General features: G+C 36.5%; 4 protein-coding genes across 5 annotated transcripts in view; 2 read left to right on the forward strand and 2 right to left on the reverse strand.

Moving 5' to 3' along the window:
- zfyve26 (zinc finger, FYVE domain containing 26) overlaps positions 1–2,332 on the forward strand; it is a 32,355-nt gene extending 30,023 nt beyond the window's left edge. For both annotated transcript variants that reach the window (XM_055161145.1, XM_055161148.1), the window contains one exon: positions 166–2,332. In XM_055161145.1, the coding sequence (XP_055017120.1) occupies positions 166–378 (213 nt within the window). In that variant the 3' untranslated portion in view covers positions 379–2,332. The remainder of the gene's footprint in view (positions 1–165) is intronic.
- A 506-nt stretch (positions 2,333–2,838) lies between these two features.
- Positions 2,839–12,386, reverse strand: rdh12 (retinol dehydrogenase 12). The gene is made up of 7 exons (XM_020921674.2): positions 12,229–12,386; positions 10,424–10,542; positions 9,698–9,853; positions 9,514–9,618; positions 8,518–8,727; positions 7,544–7,733; positions 2,839–5,962 (listed from the first exon to the last, which is right to left on the reverse strand). The coding sequence occupies exons 1-7, from the start codon at positions 12,300–12,302 to the stop codon at positions 5,860–5,862; spliced, it is 957 nt and encodes a 318-aa protein (XP_020777333.1). The 5' UTR covers positions 12,303–12,386; the 3' UTR covers positions 2,839–5,859.
- Positions 12,387–12,919: 533 nt separating this feature from the next.
- Positions 12,920–16,425, forward strand: vti1b (vesicle transport through interaction with t-SNAREs 1B). Its single transcript, XM_020921773.2, has 6 exons — positions 12,920–13,155; positions 13,272–13,330; positions 13,601–13,783; positions 14,388–14,561; positions 14,900–14,961; positions 15,037–16,425. The coding sequence occupies exons 1-6, from the start codon at positions 13,059–13,061 to the stop codon at positions 15,128–15,130; spliced, it is 669 nt and encodes a 222-aa protein (XP_020777432.1). The 5' UTR covers positions 12,920–13,058; the 3' UTR covers positions 15,131–16,425.
- A 722-nt stretch (positions 16,426–17,147) lies between these two features.
- arg2 (arginase 2) lies at positions 17,148–24,608 on the reverse strand. The gene is made up of 8 exons (XM_020921737.2): positions 24,376–24,608; positions 24,219–24,291; positions 20,904–21,078; positions 20,125–20,284; positions 19,563–19,657; positions 19,382–19,486; positions 19,128–19,264; positions 17,148–18,392 (listed from the first exon to the last, which is right to left on the reverse strand). The coding sequence occupies exons 1-8, from the start codon at positions 24,487–24,489 to the stop codon at positions 18,199–18,201; spliced, it is 1,053 nt and encodes a 350-aa protein (XP_020777396.1). The 5' UTR covers positions 24,490–24,608; the 3' UTR covers positions 17,148–18,198.
- Between the last annotated feature and the right edge of the window lie 732 nt (positions 24,609–25,340).

Raw genomic sequence — 25,340 nt, forward strand, 5'->3', positions numbered from 1 at the left:
TAGTTGGCTATAGATTGCTTTTTGCTGTTCTATTACTAGTTGCCACAGTGGGGCAGCAATAACTGTAGTAGTACAAACTGTCCATATGCAAGACACGTCACCCACCTTGTTTTGCAATAAGCAATTCATTCATTAAAGTTAGTTTTTCTTTATTCTTATGTTCAGATCAGAGCGTACCTGTCGTGCAGTAAGTTGCGACCAGCATACCTATTGGCGGTGAAGCTGGACTCGAGCCGTGCGGGGCCCCTGGTGCAGGACGTCCTTCAGGCGGCAGAGGAAGCCAAGGACTCTGTGATGATGAACATTTGTCAACAGTGGCTTTCAGAGCACCTCAAGTCTCCCACACAACAACGTCAAGGTCGAACCAATGCCAGGTGAAAGGAACAGAGGGGTGTGCCAGAGGTGAATGGTTAAACTGGATAGAAGTTATAACAAGCCCAGAAATACTAACGTTGCCATTTCTTTCTAATACGTAATATGATTGGATTGGAAAAGGACTACAAAATATTTTTAGTTTTCTTTGACTGACAAGGATCTTTTGATTTATTCTAAATTTGGCGTGAAAACCTACTTTAATTGGACTTGAGTGCAATACCATGCAAAAAGAATACTACATACATGCTTTATCTTACCTGTCCTTTACAGCAAATAATTATTCTCCCTGTCTTCAGTTACTTATGTTTTTTTGTTGTTTTTACGTCAGATGCCCTTTCTGCTGCAAACCTCTGTTTATCTGTTTAGTATTTTGAGTTCCCCTCTCTGTTAGACCTTTACTTTACATGATGATTTAAAATGTATAATATCACCAAATTGTTATATTTAATGTCACTGCTTTGTTGTTCTGAATTCCTTTATAATAAATACACTCACTTAGGTGCTAATTGGCAAGCATGGGGTGCTCAAAAAAATTAAATATTTGTAACTAACTACTAGAATTGGTTACTCTAAAACTATGTTAAAAAAAGAGTCTTAAAATGTATGAATCACCATAGTGCTTTACTCAAATTTCAAAGAAGGAAAATGTTACAAAAAAAGTAGAATTGAGTTTATTGTACAAATCTGTGCTACCTCAGCCAAAAGGGAAAAGCAGAAACGTAACAAAAGTTTAAATCTTTTATGTCTTTGTCTCTCTATCTGTGACAGTTTTTATACATTGTATGAAGGTGTGAACCCTTAAATGTGCCCTGACTCAGACTTTAACCTAAACTTATCTTTTGCCTTGTGTCTCTGGTTTCTGAGGTTGTTTACCATTTTAGCTTTTCACATTTTATCACACATTGTTATCAGTATTTTTCCTGTTTGCCAACTGCACTGTAAAAGATATTTAAGGGCATTTTGTTTTTTCACATGCTATGGTGAGCTACTAAAGGGATGTCACACAATTCAACCAATGTTTTAGGTTATTTTAAATGTTTTCTTTGGGAAAACTGAAATTATTTTGAGTGGTAACCCTATATGTCATGTTATGTGAAATTATTTTAAGAAAAGGGAGATGTGCCCAATGTTTTTTGTTCAAATGTATTGCCTAACACCTGAAGTTAACTGAAGTTAAGTAAGATGCCTTTTAAGAATCCTGTGTACAATAAGTTTGGATTAATTATTATATTATTTACATTGAAATTGGTGGGTCACAATTGTTAGGTCTTATTCCAAAGTAGACCATAGAGAATTGAACCTTTTCAGCATATTTGAAGTTTAAATATTGTTTTAATGATTCTCACTTAGTGAATTTGTTTTTAAAATAAGTGTGCCAAAAATGTTGGACAAAAGGAATAATAGTTCTGTGATATGTGGGTTACAATAAAAATGAATATATATAACAATAATTAGGGATGCACCAGCTTTTTTTCTTCTGATACCGATGTTGATACTTTGCTGATACTTTGACTTTAAGTCTCTGCCAACCCATAGCGGTGCAGAAAAAAAATGTCAATATCGGCGCTGATATCTGATACCAGTATAGGTTCTTTGCATCCCTAATAATAATAGCATGCCACAAAACTGGAAACCCACCAGTTGTTAATGTTTAAAATGACTCACCAGTTTGTCCTTATCATGCTTAAAACTATTTTGAAATCCTAAATTAGAAGAAGACATCATGAGACAGAAAAGCCAGTTTGAGCTACAGATCTGATATGTTTGCACTCTGATCTTTGTGACTGTTGTCTCATCACTGCCGCACTTTATACTTTATTAAATTACTGGTGAATAAAAAAAAAAGTCCTGCACAAATGAGCGGAGAATAATGCTTTTCAATTGTAATTAATCCTTTTTTCTGTGTAAATTAAAATGTAATTTAATAATAAATATATCAAATGTCTTTTTTTTCCAATTTGCCTTGACATCAAGTGTGATTTATTTGAGAAAGTTCTTAAAAGTTTAAACACTAATTTAACAAGTGAGGTACATCATGGTTGCAGTTTTTAGTATCTTATACTTTTTGCGGACAACTTCAATTAACCAATCCTTACAGTATAAGTAATTATCAGTGGTAAAGCTGAATTGTTATCGTGAGTTCTTTCTAAATAAGTAATAAATGCATTTTCTAAAAGTTAAGAAACAAATGAAACTTTGTGTTTTCTTCTGATAAGACAAATTGTAATGTGTTCATTGATGGTCTGTGTTCCCCGCTTCCTGATTTCAGCCTCTCATATCCAATCATGATGAAGTCAAGTAAATAAGCTCTTTAGCTTTTTACAATTTGTCAGAAACACAAACAGTCCCTATATAAAAAAAGACAAAATGAATTTTCTAAATATTGAGAAACTACTTCAAACTCCTCAGTTGGTCTTATAGTTCATCTGTTAAACAATAACAGATCTAAAAAAAAATACTTAGTAGTAATAGTCCATTTTATTTACATCAATGTAAACATTCAACTCTGAACATGAATGGAAATGTAGTAAAGGCATGAGATTCTGTATAAAACACTGAATAGAAACTTGGCAACGTTTGTACTGAATATGTGAGCGCGAAAACCATGAGAACAGTGCTCTTGCTTTGGGGATGTGTTCATTTTGGCAATGGGAATAATATATAGCAATGGCACAATCTTATTATTCTAGGTAACTTATTTTAAATACAAACTCTATGTGAGGAATAGCTTAATGTTTTGGTGCTAATATAGCCTAATTTAACAAAACAAAGAGCAGTTGCAGCATTCTGGATTTGGAGAAGCAAACACACTGAAGATGTTCAGCAGAGCCCTATATTTGTAATCTTTGATCCAACATGTGTGCGTGTATGTAAGTGGTACATTATTTAGTTTCCCATTTGATGTAGTCTACTTCTCCAAATCATAAGCAACCGCACTTTACATACAACTTATGTGTAACAACAGAAGTGTCCAGACCTTTGTCATTTGGGACCACAAAACAAGAATTATGACAATAAATTGACCGATTTCACCTCAGAGAGTGTACACATATCTCTACAGTGGAACGTGCTCTTCCAAAGTGCAGTAAATATGCCAGTATTAACTGTCATATTGAAATAAATTTGAGTCTTTATCTCAGGGGTGGCACCAGTCATTTTTGTTTGGGGAGCTATCAGCGTGCTAAATTCTTCAATGGGGTGCTCACTTTACATATAGAGTATTTTGTGGATGTGAGCGCACCACAACTCCTGCCATGTTTGTTTTGCTGTTTTGAACAACTTTAAATGTAGCTATACAGCAGCCCCTGTAGTGATTTATAAACCTAATATGTAACTATATTTTAAGATTTCTATATCTAGACACATTTTCCTATATATTGCACCATCTTCTCTAAAAATATGATATGAACTGATAGGAATTTCAAACCATAGCGCCCATAACTAACTCTTCCCTTCACTTTTATCCAAACTCACATGCCTATCCTCCAACTGAGGACCATCTCAATGAAATATTACGGGGTTTATACAGTTATTGAGACTATAGAGCCCCAGACCTAGAGTTAAGAGCACATTTGTAAATCATGACTGCTTCTAGAAATAGTATTGATACTTTCCAGTGACATCATGCTGGGGGGTGTTCTACATGTATCTCTACTGGGGGAATGTTCAGTAGTTACCATGGTGACACAATGCCCACATTAGCAAACACAGACAAAAAAAGTTGTAAGATCTCAAGAAAATTCAAGAAAATAAACAAAGCCTGTGATTAATACAAGCGTTCATGGCCCTGTTGAGGTGTTTGATTTTGTACAAAAAGGTGAGTGTGACTAACTGAAAAACTGTTGGTTATTCTAGCTTGTGACTGTAATTTTATGTGTGAGAGTCTTGTTTAACAGCACAAATCATTCCTGTTGTACTTCCGACCAGGTCAGTTCTTTCTGGCCAGATTGTGTTAAAATGAAGCTCAAATTAAGTCTAACTTGAGTAAAAGAGCTTCAGACAGAGCACTGCTTTCATTTTGCTTCACACCCCCAGGGAATTTTGATGGCATCAGCAAAGTATCACTGTAACAAAAGCCAAAGAAACAATCACGTTTAAGATTTCACATTGCACCTAGATATAGCTTTCAACATGTGGAAACCATAAACAAAAAGGTCTGAACACTCCATTGCTCTGACAATATTTAAGCAATTATCAATGAAGCTAATATAGTAATTTCCTATTTCTACAATATGGCATCTTCAAGTGTCTTTATCTTAGTAAAATGCTAGCAGGTAATTTAGCTCAAGCTTATAATGCGCGAGGAAAGGACTGAATCAAAATACAGTATGCTGGTTGTTTACCCTGGTTTGACCCTTCACAGTATCCTACAGCAGTACACGAGAGGTTGCTTTTTGCCTACATTGTATTCACATTGTTTCACAAAAATATATAGTTAAAAAGTTATTGTTTGTTACAGAATAATACTGTCAAGTGAGGTTGGCTTTTTGCCTGTTGTTGTGCAAGAAACCCCCAAGTATTACTACAGTACTGTGCAAAAGTCCTAAAAAGCAAAATGTTTAGTAATGCACAATACATGAAATAAAAAAAATTAAAATAAAATGGATGGAACAGTGCCCAGATATGGTCTCCAACTCAAAGATTTTCCAGGTTAGTGGTAAATGCTTTTTCAATGACACACAAAAAAACAACTAAAATCTTACAATAATAATTAATATAAACAAATTATTAGTTCTTTAAACAACTAAGTTTGGCGTACAGGTCCATATCCCAAAATATGACATAAGAATCCCTTAAAACATAATCTTAATCAACACCAACATTAATCAATTTCCCTATGGCACATACTGTACTGACTAAGCTTACATTTGTATTATAAGATAATTATAAGACTATAAGATTAAGGACTCTTATAAGATTATAAGACTCTTGCACGATACAACTACCTGCTCCCTGGAGATGTTATTGTTTTGCATGGAATGGTCCACAGAATGGCATTTAACTTGTCTATGTCCATAAAGAAAAGTGGGCCACCAGACCAAGTTACAGATCAGATGTTTGGAAAGGCGAGCCCACTCACCATAAGGATGCATGCTATTTCAGTGTATTTCTTTTAATAATATCTATAAAAATACCTGCAATTGAAATAATGCAAGATAGATAAGTTTTATACCATACTGTGCAACACTCCAGACAAAGCACACATATCTCCATGGAAACAAGAAAATGGCAGACCCCCTGACCAGAAAAGATACATAGTGTATCTTTAAACTTTTGCACAGTGCTGTATATCTAAGTACTTACAGCAATATCACACAAGATAAGCAAATTCACATTATCGTACAGCTTGTAACCTGGATATAAAGATTGTATTCAAAGTCTGATGAGGACAAATCAGATAAAACAATTGAGAAAGATGATACTTTGAAGGTTAAGCCCTCCTTTTGGATCTAAGATAGGTATACAGTATATTTATTATAAAAATCAGTCCCATTCGATGCCAAGTAGCTCACAGCTGGCCTCCCAGAGTCTGCGAGCTGTCTCTTCGCTTCTGCCCTGGGGAGCGACGAAGGCAGGGGCGCAGTCACTGGAACAGAACAAAATGAGATTAAAAAGTAATGATGCGGTTGGACTTACAACAGTGGAAAGTCCTGCATGCTTAGAAGTGCATTTTTACTGAATTAAAAAGTGAGTTTTTGAATTATAAAAAGGAAGAATATTTAAGATTTTATTCATGGGTTTCAGCTTCGCATTATAGGCAACATTTTGAGGACTTTTCAACATTAAATAATACAATATTTGTTATTTGGTATACTAAAGTCAGAATGCTATTTTTCTAGATATTTTTGAGCTATAAAACCACCTGTAATTGAATACATGTAAGGGAAATCTACTTAATGTCATATTGTGGAACATTCCAAGCAGAGTAATGGCTTATCCACGGAACCAAGATGATGAACCACCATGACTGAAACGTTACACAGTGCACCATTAAGTTCTCAGTTATATCACCGTAACATAAAACAATTTCCACTTGCAGTTTGTCACACTAATGTCTAACCACTAAAACTTCCTTTTTAAACAATCCTTCAGGCTAATATTTTGAGTGTGTGAAAGGACATTAGCTCACAGCAATCAGATCACATTTGGATCCTCTGTGATTTCATTTCCTTTGACGGCTGCAGTGTTATTTGTCAGATCAGATGGAGAAGGCTAAACTGCGCCAGGAGCATTAATTATGAATCATGCCACACTACTCTGGGTCAGACAATGGAAAAACACTTCACGAAACACAAGAAATCAACATGTTATGTAAGAGCCAAGACACTATTTCCTAATGATTAAAGGAAATACAATTTGGTCAGCAGTGCTTATGTGTCAGTCAATTTCTAGTCACTTTATAGAGGTACACTGAATTAGATCCAGCTTTTTCAGTTCCACTACCAATATCCATACTATGCCTTTATGTATCTGCTGATATCTGATATTAACTGATATCAGTGCAGGGAATGAGAATGGATATTTATTTATTTATTATTATTATTTTTTTTTGTATCAAAACACAGTTGACAATTTTTTTCCAGTTGTGTTATGTAACTTATTTATCCTGTAAGTAACTACAGAACAGCTTTTTATGAATTGAAGTTCAAACATGGAGGAGCAACAGCTCAACCCCAAGTTCCTGACTGTATCTTAGGTATCTCACAAGCACTGCTGCTGTTTTCTGTGTTACCAGTAAATTATGCAGTGAGTTTTGTTGGGTGCACAGAGTGACCAGGGTGAAGATGCTGTCCAACATGCGGTATATTATTACTGACTTAATTAGATCTGTATCAGTCACGTAACTTTTCACAGATATTTCTCCGCCATCTGAGCTGCTACATCAAATCATGTTAAGGTTCATGTTTATCAGTGAAATCCTGTGCTGTAAAATATCTTTGTGAAATGTCTCCATCTGAAAGTTTACTAAACTGTCTATGTGGTTTAAATAAGCCTTTTTAAGATCGCCCAGGCTGACAGTTTCTCAGTGATTCCTCAAATGCTGTAATAAGCTAAGGTAATTAAATATAAAATAATACTATTATTATGCTTTCTTTCTTCCATCCTCCTGTCTTCCTTCTTTGACTACATTCACCAATAGTGAACAATGGTAGACGGTAGATGATACCTGAAATGTTTCCCAGAGATGGCGTGGAGCTCTTCGGCCACAGCACAATAGATACTGGTCTGAGCTCCTTCTCGAGGCGTTTTCAGAAACATGGAAAACACCGTGAACAGGATCATCATCACAGTTGAGTGCCGCGTCAGGTCAGAGTTCACCGTCCCAGGGTGCACTGAATTCACTGTCACATTAGAGCCTACAGGGACAATAAACAGGGGAGATGGTTAAAGAGAGGATTAACACTAAATCAATAGAATCTAGATATTAAGTCATGCTTTAAGTTTAAAGAGGCACTGTGTAAGTTTTCTGGTGGAGGGTCTACCATCTGTTTGTCTCCATGAAGATGGTGTCTGGAAAGTCTCGCATTAGTGTATCCATCTTGCATTTATTCAGTAACATGAGGTTTCACTGACTTAAAAACTTGCCTTCTTATTGTGAGTGGGTGAGCAGTCGATTGCACTTTGGCATCAGCTACTGTCTCCATAGAGATAAATAAGTGTAATGTGATAACATTCCAGGAAACATCTCCATAGAGAGAAGCTGGTGACGAATCTTCCTCCAGAAAAGTTACACCTTTAAATGTTGTATCTATTAAAGGACCCGTGCACATACTATGCCATACAGTGGAACATTCCAGACAAAGCAAAAACATATCCATGGAGACTAGCAGTCTCCCCACACACCTGAAAAGTTACATAGTGCACCCTTAATTGTTGCAATTTTTTAGACATCCAAGGAAAAAAAAAGTCCAGTTGTTGATAATATAGTGCACCTTTCACATTTAGACTGAAGACACACTTACCCTAATTTCTATTTTTAGCCAAATTTCTGTAAACAAGTGTCTGTATGTAGGACATTAGGGACATTTGTATTTAATTTCCCTCTCTAATCTTCAGTCTCCTACTACTGTGTTTACCCAGACTCAGTCATCTGCTCAGTCTCCCATGTTGAGTGTGCTAGATTTGAAACTGTTTGTGTACCTTGCAGTCTGCGCGCCAACTCCCTGGTAAAAAGCACATTTGCCAGTTTGCTTTGGCAGTAAGCTAATCCACTGTTGTAGCTGCCCTGGCTGTGGAGGTCATGAAAGCGAATCCAGCCAAAATTATGGGCCAGTGACGAGACCACCACGATCCGGGAGGGAGCACTGCGCTTCAGGAGACCAATCAGCAAGTACGTCAACAGGAAGTGACCTGGAGCAAGAGATGGACAGGTGGTTTTCAGATCAAGGAACAAAATTATGTCATACTCCCAGCTGTGAGAAAAAGTCATGTTGACCTTTTAATACCAAAAGGTAAAATCACAAACATTGAACCTGGTCATTAGTGACTATAGGCCCCAGTACTTGCTATATAACAACAAAAATCTACATTTTATCAATATGAATTTTCACTCTTTCTCTGTATTAAACGGCCCATATTACGCTATTGTTTGATGCATGATATAATGTTCTTTCCTTGTCAGAAACATACCTGGAGTTGTGTTTTATTTCATTCACACATGTTCAACACACACCCTCTGCATATTTAGACTGAGCTGAAACAGGAAATATTGTGTTCCACCTTGTGATGTCATGTGTTAATACAAAAAGCTCTCCACTGCCTTTTTTAACTCCATAAATCTTCACTAGGAATGATATCAGACCTGGAATCGCAAATCTCTACTGAACGGAAAGTAAAAGGTAGCTGTTAATTTAAAAACTACCACTTGATGACATCACAAGGTAGAATAGAGCATTTTGACCTTTAAATATTATTAGCCAGGATGCTATGATGTCATTTAAGATAATGGTAGACTTTATTGTCCTCATAGTGAAACAGAGAAAAATACACATTAACTGACTTCTAACTACATTGTTACTATATATTTTAATCAACGCATGTTTGACTATATAGACATTCTAACAACTTGCAACTTTCATATCTCGATTATATTTATATTTCATATATAAATATCATATATTTATAATCTATTCTTACCTAAATGATTTACTCCGATGTGCATCTCAAAGCCATCCACAGTTTTGGTGTAGGGACACATCATCACTCCTGCGTTGTTTATGAGAATGTGAAGTTGGTTGACCTCTGCAAAACACAAAATTACAAATAAGTCTCTGCTTTATCTTCACATAGGCTCTCATTTTCTCCTCACTATAGTTCATACCTCTGAGAAATTTCTGTGCAAACGCTCGTATTGAACAGGTATCGGCCAAATCTAGCTCTCTGACCTCCACATCTGCTCTGGAGTAGGACATGCGTATGCTAGCAGCAGCCTCTTCTCCTTTCTCTACGTCTCTGCAGGCAATGATCACCCGGGCTCCTACAAAAAATACATGCATTAATTAATAGTTAGTCTACTGCAGTTATGCCAGTAGTTTTGATGTTATGGAGGGCTGCAAAATCAGTCAGAATCAGAATCACAATTTGACTGGATGCAATTAGCAAATCACTTCACAGCTTCATTTAGACAAACGTTATTGATCCACAGGAGAAACTATTTGAACACAGTAGCTCATAATTTACAATACGATAACCAACGTAAAAAAAAAAATCATGGTTCTAAATAATTAAAGTACAAAGATAGCAAAATCACAAAGGCTGCAGTTATTTGTTTTTTTTTTTCTGCAAATGAGGTCTTACAATATAACCAGCAAATCCTGCATCGTACACCTCTACAATATTCTCAAATGCATGTGATTCTTGTATTAGTTCAGCAGTATGAATGTATTTAAAATCAGCAAAGTAAACTAAATCACAATCGGAATTTTTGTCCTAATCCATTCCACCTTTGTTATGTCTAACTCTGTGACAATAACAGTTTTTTCCTGTATTTTCAATCAACACACACTATCACTGGGCCTACAGTACATGAAGGTGTTAGAAGTCTCACCTCTTGTTGCCAGATCGAGAGCTGTTTCCTTCCCGATCCCTGTGTTGGCTCCTGTGATGAGGACTGTCTTTCCATCGAGTCGAGTTTGTGATGTGCACTCTGCTCCTGCTGCATATTTTCTGTTCAAAATAAACAACAGAGAAAGAAAAGGCACAGAAATGGCATTAACATACTATAATACAATCAGACTAAGTATCACTCAGTTCCAATGCAAAGTTAGAATGCTCTGAAGAAGACCAAGACATTGTCAAAACGCATGTCCCAAAAGCCAAATAAAGGACATGTGGCTTGGATCTCCTTCTCTTTTGGTTGAGTTAATTACTCATTAAATATGTCTCTAAAATATGTATATTTTAAGATCTTAAAGATCCCATTTTACACTATTTTTGATCTATGTTGTAATGTGTTTCCTGATCAAAACCACATTCACACGTTTAACACAAAAACGATGTATCTTTAGAAAACATTTAGTTCCACCTTGTCATGTCATGTGGCAATACAGGAAGTTTTTAAACTCCAAATAGCTTCTCTAGAATCATTTGGATAATTTCAACCCAGGAACTGCCTATGTCTACTGAACTAAAGCTAAAAGGTATCTGTTAACTTTAACTTCCACTTCATAAGGTCACAAGGTGAACAGAGCATTTTGAGCTTTGGAGACGTAGACAGACTAGAATACAGGACTACTCAAACAGGTGTGATATTTTCTATTAGTGACAGTGAAGACTACTACAATATACTAAGACTAAGACTACTACAATATACAAGTTCAAAAACAACAGCCTATAAACCTATAGTATAGAGTGACCAGAGGTCTGTCCCTGGACAGTCCCTCTGCCCCCTGTCCCCAGCAGATTTATCCAAAACCAGTGATTTGTCCCAGTTTTACACAGGAAATGTCATAGGTGTCCCTATTTTTGACCAATTTAAATGTAGTTAAATTATCATTTATTTAGCTAAAACACAGAAACACGTGCTTGAAAATGACCATAAGGAAGCAAAGAAGTGATTCAAGGACAATGTCGCATGCTCTTTTCACAATTTTATTTCACAACCACCCCAAACCGACGTGATCCAGTTTGGAATTTTGAAAACCTGGTCACCCTTTATTACTGTCAGTGAAGACTTCAACTAGGCTGCCGCTATATACAAATACTCCACAAGCCTAGTATGTAATTGGACTTAGAAAACTTTATTTATCCGCAAGGGGAATTATTTGGACACTGTAGCTCACACAACACAGTAATTATATCATCATTAGTAATTAGTTACAGTTACTAGTTGGCCTGTCTCATTGTCCTCATTACATAGACTTGGACATATGGACAGCTTGGTTTAATTATTCACATGGTTTGTATCTGACTTGGATGATGAACCTTTTGCTGTGTGTAAATCGTACGAGACACGAGTGAGCAGAGTTTTTCTTTGCCCAATGACTTTGCTGGAATAATGCATGTAAATATAGCTCCGCCCACGCGCTGTAACCTGATTGGTGCGAGCAGGTTAGACGGAAGAAACCTAGCCGCCTCATCTCATCTTTGCAAAAATCCCACCTTTCTCCATCACTCTTCTGTTTCATTGATTTTCTATGGGCCATGCGTTCACCCTCGCGTTGAACAATGAAATGGACCAATAAATATCCAGATCTACCCTAACTGTGCGCAACAGAAAACTAGCGCCTTTGTAATCCTTAAAATAATGGTATAATCTTTGCACTATGACGCCCTGGCAGTAGACAAGCCATCCATGACGTGCTTAGACATTGCATTTCCCAGTATATATCCAAAATAGCGAGTGGCACTCACCTGATTTGCGCTGAAAATGTGATGGCTAAAAACACGCACACGACGATGCTCGCTAAAATACATAAAAGCAACATAATGAAAAGGATAATTATGGAGCTCTCCGTCTCTACTGCCTCAGTCCTTCTCTGGAGGCAGAACAGCTGATGTCAAAGCATAAAGCGGTGTGTGAAAGATATCCCGCGCTGCATCATGGGATTGTAGTCTTTCTATCTCGGTTATGATTAGAGTATTAAAACAATAACAATTTACGATTCATAGTATAGTTAAAAAAGCTGTATTTTGCCTTATTAAGTAGTTGTTTGTAACAATTTGAAGCATTTAAGCAATAATAATAATACTTACAATTTATACAGTTAATTTAGTCCCGTTTATAATTTCAAAATAGTGTTTAATGGCTTGTAGCTTGAGTATAAAGCCGTAAATATGAGGTATATATGCAATAAAAGTGGAAGTATTTAAAGTGCGAATGCTATAAAAACTACATTTACAGAAAACCTTAAGAAGCCCAGTTAGTGCCAAAACAGAAAATATACTAAAATCGGGCCTAGGCTTTAAAGTATCGTGACAAAACTAAACAACATGACAGATTCATTCACCTTTTTACATTTCAAACACACAAAACTTTCGTATGGATAAAATTATTGTCAATAAATGTTTAAAATGCATTTTTATTCAGGCATTGTAGAGACAGCTCATCACGAGGTCCATCATAAGGAAGTCCCGGGGATCTGATTAAAATCAAAGTAAAACTACTTGATCTGCAGTTTTAATCGATTTTCCTCGTTTATTCTATTGTAATCATAATAGCTTTGGATACAAATTATTCCAAAATGTCGTCCGAAGAGTTTGAGAAGCTACACGAGATGTACAGATCTTTGTACGACGAGTTAAAGCTGCTACCAGAGAGAGCTCTCAAATGCCAAGGAGGTAAACAGTCCCATTATTGTAGTATTGTAGTATCATTATAGTATTATGAACTATATGAACTAATATTCTTATTTGCTATTTGCTATTGTGCTTTTACCTTTAAAATGTTTTTATAGAGGAGAGGAAGAGGCTGGTCAGAGTCTTTGATGAGAGGCAAGGGGAGGCTGAGGAAGTGGTGAGCATCAATGTTGATTTTTGCATTTTACCTCTTGTTACCTCTTGTCTGTTCTTTAGCTATAATCACTGCTCTGTAAAGATGTATTTTTCTTTTACTGTAGACAATTTTTTTAATTTATATGTATAAATTTCTGTTTGATAGTCTTCCTTACAAAACACCCACCAACATTTTACTTGGGGGTTCGGTGGTGGAGCATTTACATTTATAACCTAGCTCCTCTGTGTCCTAACTGTGTACATGAATTATTGAGTTTTTCTTCTGTCATAGTTACAAGGTATGGAGGATGAGCTGCGTGGGGCCCCTCCATCGTTTCGAAATGCCATGAACACGAAGATCCGTATTTATCGGCGAGATCTGGCCAAACTACAGAGAGAGATGAAGAACAACTCCTCCCATCTGACATCAGAAGGAAGCAACTATGGCATCTACTCCTCACAAAACCAGCAAAGTGTAAGTGTTATCAATACAATATGGGGCTAGGAATGAGTACATAAAAGGTATAGCTCACATATAGTGGTTTGGAGTTAAAGAATTCAAGTATCCAAATCCAAATATAATGGAGCAACAGTAGACTAATAAATATATGATTTTAGGATGCCAAGGTTACACCTGTTTAGCAGGAAGCCTAATAAAAGTCCAAATTGTTTTTATCTTATTTATTAGTTTCTGAATGGGGACAATGCGCATTAATAAACATTTCTGTAAATGTGCCAGTATTAGATATACAGCTAGATTACAATGTTTTGTATGTAGTGAAATAGAACATAGAGTTTTTGTTGTCACTTACGTAAATTGACAGTGGATATGGTTACAGCACTGGCTGTTCATTTACAAAAACATTAACATGTTTAGCAGACTGTTTAGCCAAAAACAAAATGTTCTTTTTGTCTGATGAACATCCACATTCTTATGAATTCCTCATTACGAAACTGTGTTACTGTTTTGTTTACTTTTTGCTCTCTGTAATTCTTATTTTGGAAAACTTACTCTTGGCTACATCTGTTCTCATTGTATTTACCTCACTTGTCTATTCCCATATTCTCATTCTGTACAGACACACTTACAGTCCCAGAGAGCATTGCTCCTGCAGGGAACTGAGTCTCTCAATAATGCTACTCAAAGCATCGAACGCAGCCAACGCATCGCTGTGGAAACAGAGCAGATCGGCACTGACATCATTGAGGAGCTGGGGGAGCAGAGAGAACAGCTGGACCGAACAAGGGATAGAGTAAGTGAAAAGGGCATTATAAATAAATACATAAATACATATATAAATAAATACATAAATAAGTTATTTATCCCACAGGGGCAATATAAGCATATTGAACAGTTGGAATTATATGAAAGAAAATATCTGTAAAATAGTGAAAGGGCATGGGGAGCTAAATTAATTAATTAATGTTACTTCCTGGTCACAAAGTAATTAATGCTAGCAATTACTTCATGCAAGAGGGAAAGTTAAAACTCTCTTTTTTATTATAACAATAATCTCCGACTTAAATTTTACAATGTATATTTCGTAATGGCTCATCGTATTCTTTGATTGACACCTTTTCTGTTCTGCAGCTTGTAAATACAGGAGAAAACCTTACACGAAGTAGGAAAATTCTGCGTAACATGGCACGACGGTAAGCTGTCTCATGTTTTAGCCTTTATGTTCAAGTAAACAAACTTAAAATGTGTTTTCTTCTTTTTTATTGCAGGCTTGTGACGAACAAGTTGCTGTTGGGCATTATTATTCTGATGGAACTGGCCATTTTGGGTGGTGTTGTATACCTCAAGTTTTTCAAAAAATAGGACTTTCTTGGCAGAAAAGATGGACCTTGAGTCTTTCGTGACTCTGCAGTAGCAATAATACTGTTTTATTTCTTACATGAGGACAGTGAAATGGTTTCGGATGGTTGGATTAACGTCCAGACAAAAGAACAGACTGGTGAAGCATGTGAGCTATCCAAAACGTGAATATTAAATGCACACTGTTTATGATGATAATGAAAACCTTTGAAGGAATTTTTGGGACATTTTTAATTTTCAAGAGATTACTGATTTTGCTGTCACTCTTTCTCTCATGGTGGATGGATGCTGCAGTGCTGGTGTCTTTTTTATTACCCTATTGTACTGTGGTGTTATGAGTGAATGATGATGTAATGCCACAAACACTGGGTCTAGTTTTGAAGCATATGTTAAGATGATCGTTTGAATCAAAACATGTCAGAAATATGATTGTGAATAACCAATGGAAACTAATAATACAAACTGCAGTGTTTTTATTTATGACCAGGCAGCAGTTAGTGTGTGGCAATAACTATTGGGAGAAGGTAAAGCTAGACTCCACACCTTTTCATAATTTAAGCTCTGAAAATGTAACCTCTAGAAAACATTTAAACATTACTTTTTATTGCAACAAATTCAAGTTCAAGATGCACTATATAATTTTTCTGCTGGAGAGTCTGCCATCTGGTTGTGATCATGGAGGTGCTTTGCTTGGAATACTCCACAGTATGGGATTACACTTGCATTCATTCAATTGCAGGTGCTGTATTACCTGATTGTAAAAATGCCTTAAAAACATTATTATATGTTAGTGGGAGTGGGCGCACCTCTTCACAGATCTGAACTGTAACTTGGCATTCTGACATCACAGCTTGTCTCAGTGGTAATGTTTTTTTGCCATACTGTGGAACATTCCTGATAAAGCAATAACATTCTCCATGGAGACAAGCACTTGGCAGATCCCCCACCAGAAAAGTTACATAATGCATCTTTTAATATGAAATCTGATTATTGTACATGGGGCTGTATTTTGCACAGCTGGTCATACTGGTATATCTGATTTGTTTATTTATCTACTGTAAAATCCATAAAGCATTGTTACAGACTATTTTGCCTTTGTGCAATGATTAAATCTTAATTATTTAACTCCAATGTTCTTGGTGTCTATATATAATTAGAAAGAGGCCCCAAAAGCCAAAGAGACTAAAGTTGACAAAAACTTTCTGAGCGGAGCTGATGTCACAGAGGGCCAAGTTAGTGCTGAACAAACAACATGTGTTACTATGGCTATAATTCTCAAATAAAAGGCGATAAATTTGTTTTTAATGCAGCGTTCTTGAAGTGCCACATCTGCCACTATGTTTTCATGTTCTAGAGAAAAAGTGCTTTCTTGGCCTGATGCTGGATATTAATGATGGAAGACACCAGTGATCAGATACCAAGTAATTACATGACAAATACCATGGTACCTATCCAATACTGCGCCGATATACACCACCTACCAAAAAAAATCTTGAGACTTTTCTCTGTATGTTCACTGTTTTTACATTTCTTGTATTATTTGCTTATTGCTCTTCTGACTGTTTTAAAATTGTTTTGTAAAGGGTGTCCTGAAAAGCGCTATATAAATAAAATGTATTATTTATTATTGTTAATATATCAATGAGTTTCATATTATAATGCATTGAAATTCCTCTTCTATGAAGAATTCCACCTTGACATTATCTTTCTCCACCCCTGCTTGAATTGATTTAAAGATTAAATATATATGTAGATAAACTAAATTATTAACAATGCATTTTCAAATCTGACTTTTTCACAGCAATATTTGGAGAAAAAATAAGTATCAGTGTTTTTGTCTGAGAACTGAAACTTTACACTCAGTAATGATAGATCAATATTTGGTATCAATCCGTCCACTACCACTGGATACAAAAACAAACCATTGTCACCTGATACTGTTTTAGATGTCCTAGAATGGTATGAAATGATGTTTCATTTGTTTGTAATTGAAATGAAGACAAAGAATCTCAAACACTCATAAAATATTACATAACATTTATGGAAGACCAAAATAGAAACAGTAGTCACAAGAGGTATCAATGTAGTGGCTACATTATTTTGTGAACATTAAATTAAAATAGCAAAATAAAACACAGCAGTTCAATCAAAACTAGGTATCAGTTAATACTGATCATCTCTTTTTCTATATGTTATTGATGAAATACAAAAGTAAACTCTAAAGAAATACCATAGCTGGTCCAAAAGTGCAACACATTTCAGTATCATTATTTCTAACTGGCACAGCCACAAATGAGCCCATATAAGGACCTCTGACGCAGACTCTTTCTGTTAAAATGAACACACAATAAATATGTGGTAGCTGTGAGGTCTAACACAGTACATCATATAGCAAAATAAGTTAATGTTGAAGAAATGACAAATCCCCTTTAATAACAGTAATGTAACAACGCACATGGAGCCACTTAAACATACAGTGAAAAGTTACATAATGCACCTTTAGTACTAATGCTGGTGGTTGCATTAAGGGACCCATTTTGTACAGGTGGTCATAATGTTATGATTAAATCTTAATTATGTAACTCTAGTGTTCTTGATATCTGAATATAAAAATGAGGGTAAATATACAGTAAAAATGCATAATTCTAACAGCATAAAAACATGGTGCAGTATTACAATCAGTAGTATCACTTGTTTTTGTTGTTGTTTTGCACACTTTTAAGTTTTTCTTTTAATCCACAATGGACTGTTGTTGTTATACTGAATTTCAGTCAGTATAAATTATACTGATTATCATTCTACAGTTATCCCAAAAGCTGTTTAAACAGAGTTGGGGTGAGCCTTATTAGGAAAATTTAGGACTGGCTTAAGGCTAGAATTGATTTGTGTTTTTATTGCGTTGTTACATCCCTCTTGTTACATATGGTAGTGGTTCACGACTTCTTTGAGAAGTCCGTTCACATGTTTTAAATAGAACAACGCAGCAAAGAAAAAAGTACATATTCAGTTTAGTTCAGTCAATGCAGTCTCTGGTTGTGGAATGCTCAGGGACATTGCAGCTTCGTTATCTCCTAAAGTCTGAGCTGTTCTGTGTCCTCTGCATTCACAGCAGGGATTTCATGGAGGGAAGCATGAGCGCCCTCTCTCGTCTGCCCCAGGGATGACGCGATGACGTCCACGGCTAAAGATGCAGTGGCCTCGATGGCTTCAGGGGTTGCGCCCAGAATAGGGTTCACCTCCACAAGGTCCATGGCTGACAGCAGGCCTAGTTAGCAAAAAGAAAAGATTAGACATTAGGGTAATACTTATAGTATACTTGTTATTATTAATAGTGTTGGGATGAGACTAGAAGGAGGAAGGAGATTGGTTCCACAAGATTCGGTTCAAATTTTTTGCCTTTTTTAACCTTTTAATTGCTTTAATTGCTTCTCAGAAATGTAACTCACCATTACTTAACTCTTTTTTGTCCAATTCAAATGTAATTGCAAGATTTTTTTTTTTAAATGTGTGCACAAAATCTTCAGACAGAATTGCCTGAACATTTTGTCTGAGACCTTGTGGCACAAGATGTTGTCCCACCATCAAAATATACATTCTTACTGTTGTTACAATACTTACATTTCAAACTAGGAATGCATTACATTTGTTTTTGGTTTAATAAAGGCAATGTCTTTGTGATAAAAACTTTTTCTTAAACAAATTGCACTGCGTCTATAGTCCACATAACAATTACTATTTAATATTAATTATAGTCAATTATTTATTTGTCACACAATCTGATTAGTCAGAGCAGCTATTGTTTCACACTTTGCATTCAGTGTGTAGCACTGGTTTGAGAGACTGCATTAGGGTAACTGTGGCTTGAGATGTACTCCATTATTATGGAATGAATTGCTAATGGACATGTATGGTATTTTGAGCAATCCTAATTACTTTTCTTACAGTGTCTTTTTTTGCACATTTTTAATGCAGAAGTGTTGTTCATAGGCTAGCCCTTTACCTGTGTTGTGTATTTCCTCTGTGATGTAGATGCCCTCTCTGTAGGTCAGCCCCCCGTTCACTGGAGTCCCAGTTGCAGGAGCAAGGGAGGGATCAAACGCATCAATGTCAAAGCTCAGGTGAATGGGACGCTGTTGTCTGTTAAAATTAAGGACAGAATTCAGGTAAGACCAAGATAGTGTCATCTAGGGCCTTAACTCTTTGAAAAAGGAGCTAATGCCAAGCTTATTTTGAAATGTTTGAACACTAAAATACCTTCCCAGAAGGTTGTCAAGAGTGACCTCCATGACTCTTTGGATGCCGAGTCTGTCGATGTCTCTCATGGAGAAGTACTGAATGCCAAGGTTTTTCAGTATGTGACTGTAATATACAAGGTTATGTTTAGTCTAACATGTCAAACTAATTTAATGAATATGACACAAGTGTATATACTTACTGCTCCCCAGGGTCGACGTCTCTCAATCCAATGTACACGATGTCTCTTGAGGTAAGGAACGGTTTCATCCACCCAAATCCAGGCAGATCTGGAACCTTTGGGAAAGTCATAGAAACAGTTTTAAAAGTGGACTTCAACTCTAACTTTACTATTTAACTATAAACCATTACAATAACAATAGCTATTTCATGATTAAATTAAGCCATAATCAGGTTATGTAGAGAAATCTGGTATTTTTGGGCCCAATTTGATTTGAATGCCACCCATGTCAAATGCATGTTGTCACAATACTGAACACTTTCTTAGGTATTATGATGTGGTCTTATTATGGTTTTGATATAGATCATTCTAAATAATAATAATAATAATATATATATATATATATATATATATATATATATATATATATATATATATATATATATATATATATATATATATATATATATATATATATATATATATTTATTTATTTTTTTTTAATGAATGACCTTAGACCCTGTGTATACTCTAAACAATAATAAGAATGAGATTTAAGTAATTTCCTCTGATGTTGTCTCACCTTGTTTTGCAATTCTTTTAGCATGAAGGCCACTGGCTGTCCATGCAGGTTCCCAGAAGGAGAGGTCATGGGGGTGTTGATGTCTGCGTGAGCGTCCACCCAAATCAGGCACAGGTCGGGGCACTGCTGGGCATGTCCTTCCACTGAGCCCATGGCAAGACTGTGGAGGAACAAATGTAAGTATAAACAGAAACATAAAAATAACAGGTGTTTATGTATAGGCCTGTCTTTGTGGGAGTCATGACACTGAGAAGTGTTTCATTATGTGTAAAGATTACATATGTACAAGGCAGCAGATACATTGAGCAGATTCTGTTTCCTGGTGTATGTATTGTAAAGATTAACATTCATACCAACATGTACCTTTTCAATTAAACTTTTAATGCAGGTCTAACTACTTCTAAAAATAAAATACTGACTTATTTGTCCGTCTAAATATTGTATGTTAAGTGAAAATAGATCAACCCCAGTATTTATTTTGGAAGCAGTCACATGGAATAAGCAGACATAATACATTTATTTATATATAGGCCACTTTTTTTTTTTAATACATTTTTACTGTATAAAAGAAAAAACTAAACCAAAACAAATGAACCTGATAAACCAGACTAAACTAAACTAAGACCATTTATAAGACACCAGAACAATAAAATAAACAATATAAAGTAAAGTTTGGAACCATAATAGATAATATAGCCTTGTCTCATTGTTTTGTGTGAGAAGGTGAAAAGAACAGTAAGCAACAGTATACATTATCACACAGTACATCTCGTCCTTACCTGTGATCCCCTCCCAGCATAACTAGGGTGTGTCCAGCCCCGATGGCTCTGCTCACTGCTCCAGACAATTTCTTAGTGGCTGCTCCCACGGTGCGCGGGGCCTTCACTTCCATGTAGGGTTCATCACTCTCAATTTTGGGAAACGTCAGGTCCCCAAAGTCATGGACAGAGTAGTCTAAAAACACATATAATACCACATGTAAAACCTTGTAAAATAATTGGACAAGCAAAATAAGCTGATTACTCTAAAATTATTATTACAAATGTTTTTCCTTCTTTCTATGGCAATGTTTACAAATTGTGCTTTTTGTGCAAACTTGCCCTACTACTCCCAAAATGTAAAATGAAAGAATAACCCTGCATAAACCAGGAAGGTAAAAAAGGAGTCAAATGGGACTTAGAAAAAAAGTTAAAATTTTAAGATAATTTTTTTTAATCAAATTCTTTTTTTAGACTATAACTATTACTATGGTATGATACATTACAATGATATATTGGTGATATTTTTGGAGCCCTATTCTGAAGCATTTGGCTGAGTCACTGTTTAGTATCATTTACAGTTAGTGTGCTAGTCAAGGTCATAGAGATTTATTTATGGACACATGGCAGACTGTCCTTCTCTGAGGGTGTCTCTGGAGCCTTCAAGCGTGACATGACAAGTATTCTCTTCCTTAGTCAATCAATGTTGGGGTAACATTCGTGACGAGGCATTTCCCAGATCTCATGTTTCTCACTTATGTCCAATTACACTCAAAGGATATCACAGTATGGTACCCAGCAAACATAGATATAAAATAGATGAAAGAAAAAGTTCCATTTCATCAGACAGAGTGGGGTAAACAAGTGATTCGAGGAGCCATATTGAGGACTCATCTTGGAAATGTGAGCCCCGATGTCCGTATAAAGTTACTCTGCTGATCTAAAAGAACCAACGGTCTACTTTCAGTTCCATACCATTTGTAGACTGGACAGGAATAGCCCTTGTCTTAGTTACAATTTGATATAGGACAATTCAAGTCTGACCCACTAAAGAAAACCTGAAAGTCTTTCAATTGTTCCTCTTTTTACCTATTTCTGTTCCATTTTGATCAAGAGGACAGATAGTTGCTGGCTAATTTGTTTGTTTTTGCAGAAATATTCTCCAATGCATTTAAACATGATGCAAGTAAGTGGCTGAGTGGACATGGCTTGGGAATTTAGCCCATTCGTGTTTGGTTTCATACACTGGCCATGCTTAGTTCGTAGCCTGTTGGTCACAGTATATCTTCAACAGTGTGGTCAATTGCTCTGGTGGAAGCCTCAGAAAGAGCAAGAGGTACTTTGAATGAAGATGGGCACAGATCACAGGTTTTATTCATGAGTTCAAAGGAGACATTTTAAAATTCAAGGACTAAACAGAATAGATGACACAAGATCTCAATATCCACAATATTTTCCACTTATGGATAATCATCTTGTGACATTTTTTTCTGTCTTTACATTTGGCTTGCTTCTCAAATAAAGTACAAATGGTGAGGCCACAATGTATCATAAATTATGTCAAAATATTGTCTTGTCATTATCATGAACACAATTTTACATATACTTATATTATATTTATGTACTCATCTTGTGGGAATTATATCTTCATCAGTAAATTCAAGAGTAAATATGGACTAAATAAAAAATGGAAACTAACCAGGAACCACACCAGTTTTAAAAGAGGAATGAACCAGCAAAAGAACTGGACTAGACGCCTCGTACAATTGGAGGAAGCCAGAGCACCACGACTCAATTTGAAAACTACTGTACTAATTTTTTAGATGTTTCTTTAAAGAGAAGTCATAAAGATTTAGTCGTGGTAAAATTTTTGGCCTATATAAATGAAATATTACATGAGCCGAAACTTGTCATGGCTTGATTTGGTCCTGAGGAAGTGCCTTGGTGCTTACATAACACAAATGTTTACATCGCATGAGCCCTACAGACCCACATGCTGGAAATACCTGCCAAATGTTTCCTCCTCCTCTATTACCTGTCTAATAAATCATACAATACTGATGAGGTGGCCAGACTCTTACTTTGCTGATGTACACATTCTTACATATAGAGGCCACAAGGTCTCATTGACACTAAAATAAACTTACACTTAAAATAAACTTGGACTTTAATCACTGTAGAGTCTTAACCTATGCCATTAGAATACAGTAATCTTTTTAATTGCAGTTATATATGATACTAAACTAGCCTATAATCAAACTTTAAAATAAGGATTTAGTTTTAGTCTTTTTCCGTATAATTTGGTGTGATAATCTAACCTAAACAGTCTTGTAACAATGCAATGACCAGGTCTAACATTTTTTTCAAATGAGTTACTACAGCCTTTCCCACACAGATTGACGTAGCTGCCCTGTCGGCCTGATGAGTCAATCTCTTTTGTCATGTACAGTGGCGGAGTTGCGCGTGGAATTTCACTAACAATGCAAATCTTTTTCCGCGCGGGGTGTTGCCCTTCGCATTCACGGTGGGCATTTCCATTGTGACCAAATTATAGAGGAGCCCATTAACAGTCAGTGCGCATGTGAGGACAGTGCAACTTCCCGTCCGAGCATGTGCGCTTGGTACAATGGAAAAGAAAACTACAGCGGAACCATGTGGCTCCAACCAGACAAAATGAACTCACATCAAAGGACACGCCTGAAGCAAAGATCTGTAATAGTTGCATCACTTCTTTTGAACATTTGCACTGTACAGTACTATATATTGCATCACATTAAAGCTCACTGAGCACCCATCATCACTTGGTGACGTCTGACACATCAAAAGAGCTATGAGTCTGGAAAATTCCAGCGTGTATCCGTAAACGCCTTGGGTAAACGTGAAGTTCAAGCTGATTAAAGGCTTTTAAAAAATAAAATATAAGCTTAAAAGTAAAAGCAAGAACGCGGTAGCGATAGCTGGGATCTGTGAGACAAAAAAGGTCTTCAGTGATTACACGCTGACGTTTGTAAGCCTATTAAAATTTTGGTACATCCAAGTCTCAGGTCATTGAGTTCAAGAGCCGTAATTACAGCGATCACGACGTGAAAAACGTGTTGAGTTGCGATATAAGTACTGCACAGATGCTTTTGTTGTACAAACTACTCCTCTATCGGATGTATAGGCTTATATGTTTCCTGTCGCAGTACCCAGGTGATGTAACTGGCTGCCTAATTTTATACCGGAACTTACAGGTTAAATATGCGCTAAACACTGCAGAAAGCACCCACGGCTCGTTATATAACGAGGCGACAGAACACTTTCTTTTATCATCCTGTCTGACTCGTTCTCACTCACCTAACGCCGACAGTCTCTCAATCAGCCCGGCATCTCGTATCACTTTAGGTCCGTGCTCTACGCCTCTTCTTTTCTGTAACACAAAAACCCATTTAGCTGAAGGTAGGTAAAAAGATTACGCATAAAACTAAATCGTGTCTAAATTTAGCAATGTTACCTGTCCTCTGGAGAAAGGAGCGCCAAGAACAGCCACGGATTGCGCTCTGCTTTGCTGGCAAGTGTGATTTAGTTGCGTTTTGAGAAGTCTGAATAACGATCCTCTCAATGCCATCTTTCCCTCTTTGAAATGAAGTCTCTGTCTAAACCGGAGTACCAAAGAGCTGCGCGCCGTTCGAATGTCTGACGAAAACGCAGTGAGATGTTGCGTGGATGGATGCTGAATGTGGACGCGCTGCTGCAAGGGGCATGTCTTATGGCGGCAGGACCTACTTAAATATTCATGAGTTGTTCAATGGGAAGCGCAGGGTGAATGGAGACGGTTAGGACTATCATTATTCAGACAAACCAAGCACAATTAAATCACATTACGCCGATTTATATGTAATAAACTGTGAATACAAAGTATGTTTTAAACAGTTTCTAGCAATAGTACAAGAAGTTCTATATTAGGACTCTGACGTCAAGCTTAATGACACACCTTCTGACTAGCCAATCAGGAGTGCGTATAAAGAGTGAGTTCGTGCGATGGGAGTGGTCTGGGCAGTGATGTAGGGCAAGGACCCTGTTTTTAAATGTTTGTTATGGATCGCCAACTATATTCTGCTGTCGGCGCAAGGTGAAATTTTCCACAGCTGTGCAGAAGACGCAGCCAAGCGGCATAGATAGGAGTGTTTACATTTTACTGTTCGACCTGGATGTTTGCGTCAACCACGTGCCCATGAAGCGAGCCACCTTTCTACACATGTCAGTTTTCAGGTCAATTTGAAAACACACAGCGACATTGAGCCCTCACTAGGTTGCTGCAGACCACACATCTGCGCATTGTCAAGTGTAAAGGAAGTTGATTTTGATTTATTATTTGCATCTACTGTATCCAGTGATCTGAATTAGGTTTTAAATTAACCTGTAGAATCATGTCATTAAATGTAGCCCGCTATTGATGAAGTACAGCATGTTTACGTC

Source organism: Boleophthalmus pectinirostris, unplaced genomic scaffold (assembly GCF_026225935.1).
Source record: "Boleophthalmus pectinirostris isolate CB_2022bp ecotype Guang Dong unplaced genomic scaffold, ASM2622593v1 HiC_scaffold_10, whole genome shotgun sequence".
Classification (NCBI taxonomy): domain Eukaryota; kingdom Metazoa; phylum Chordata; class Actinopteri; order Gobiiformes; family Gobiidae; genus Boleophthalmus; species Boleophthalmus pectinirostris.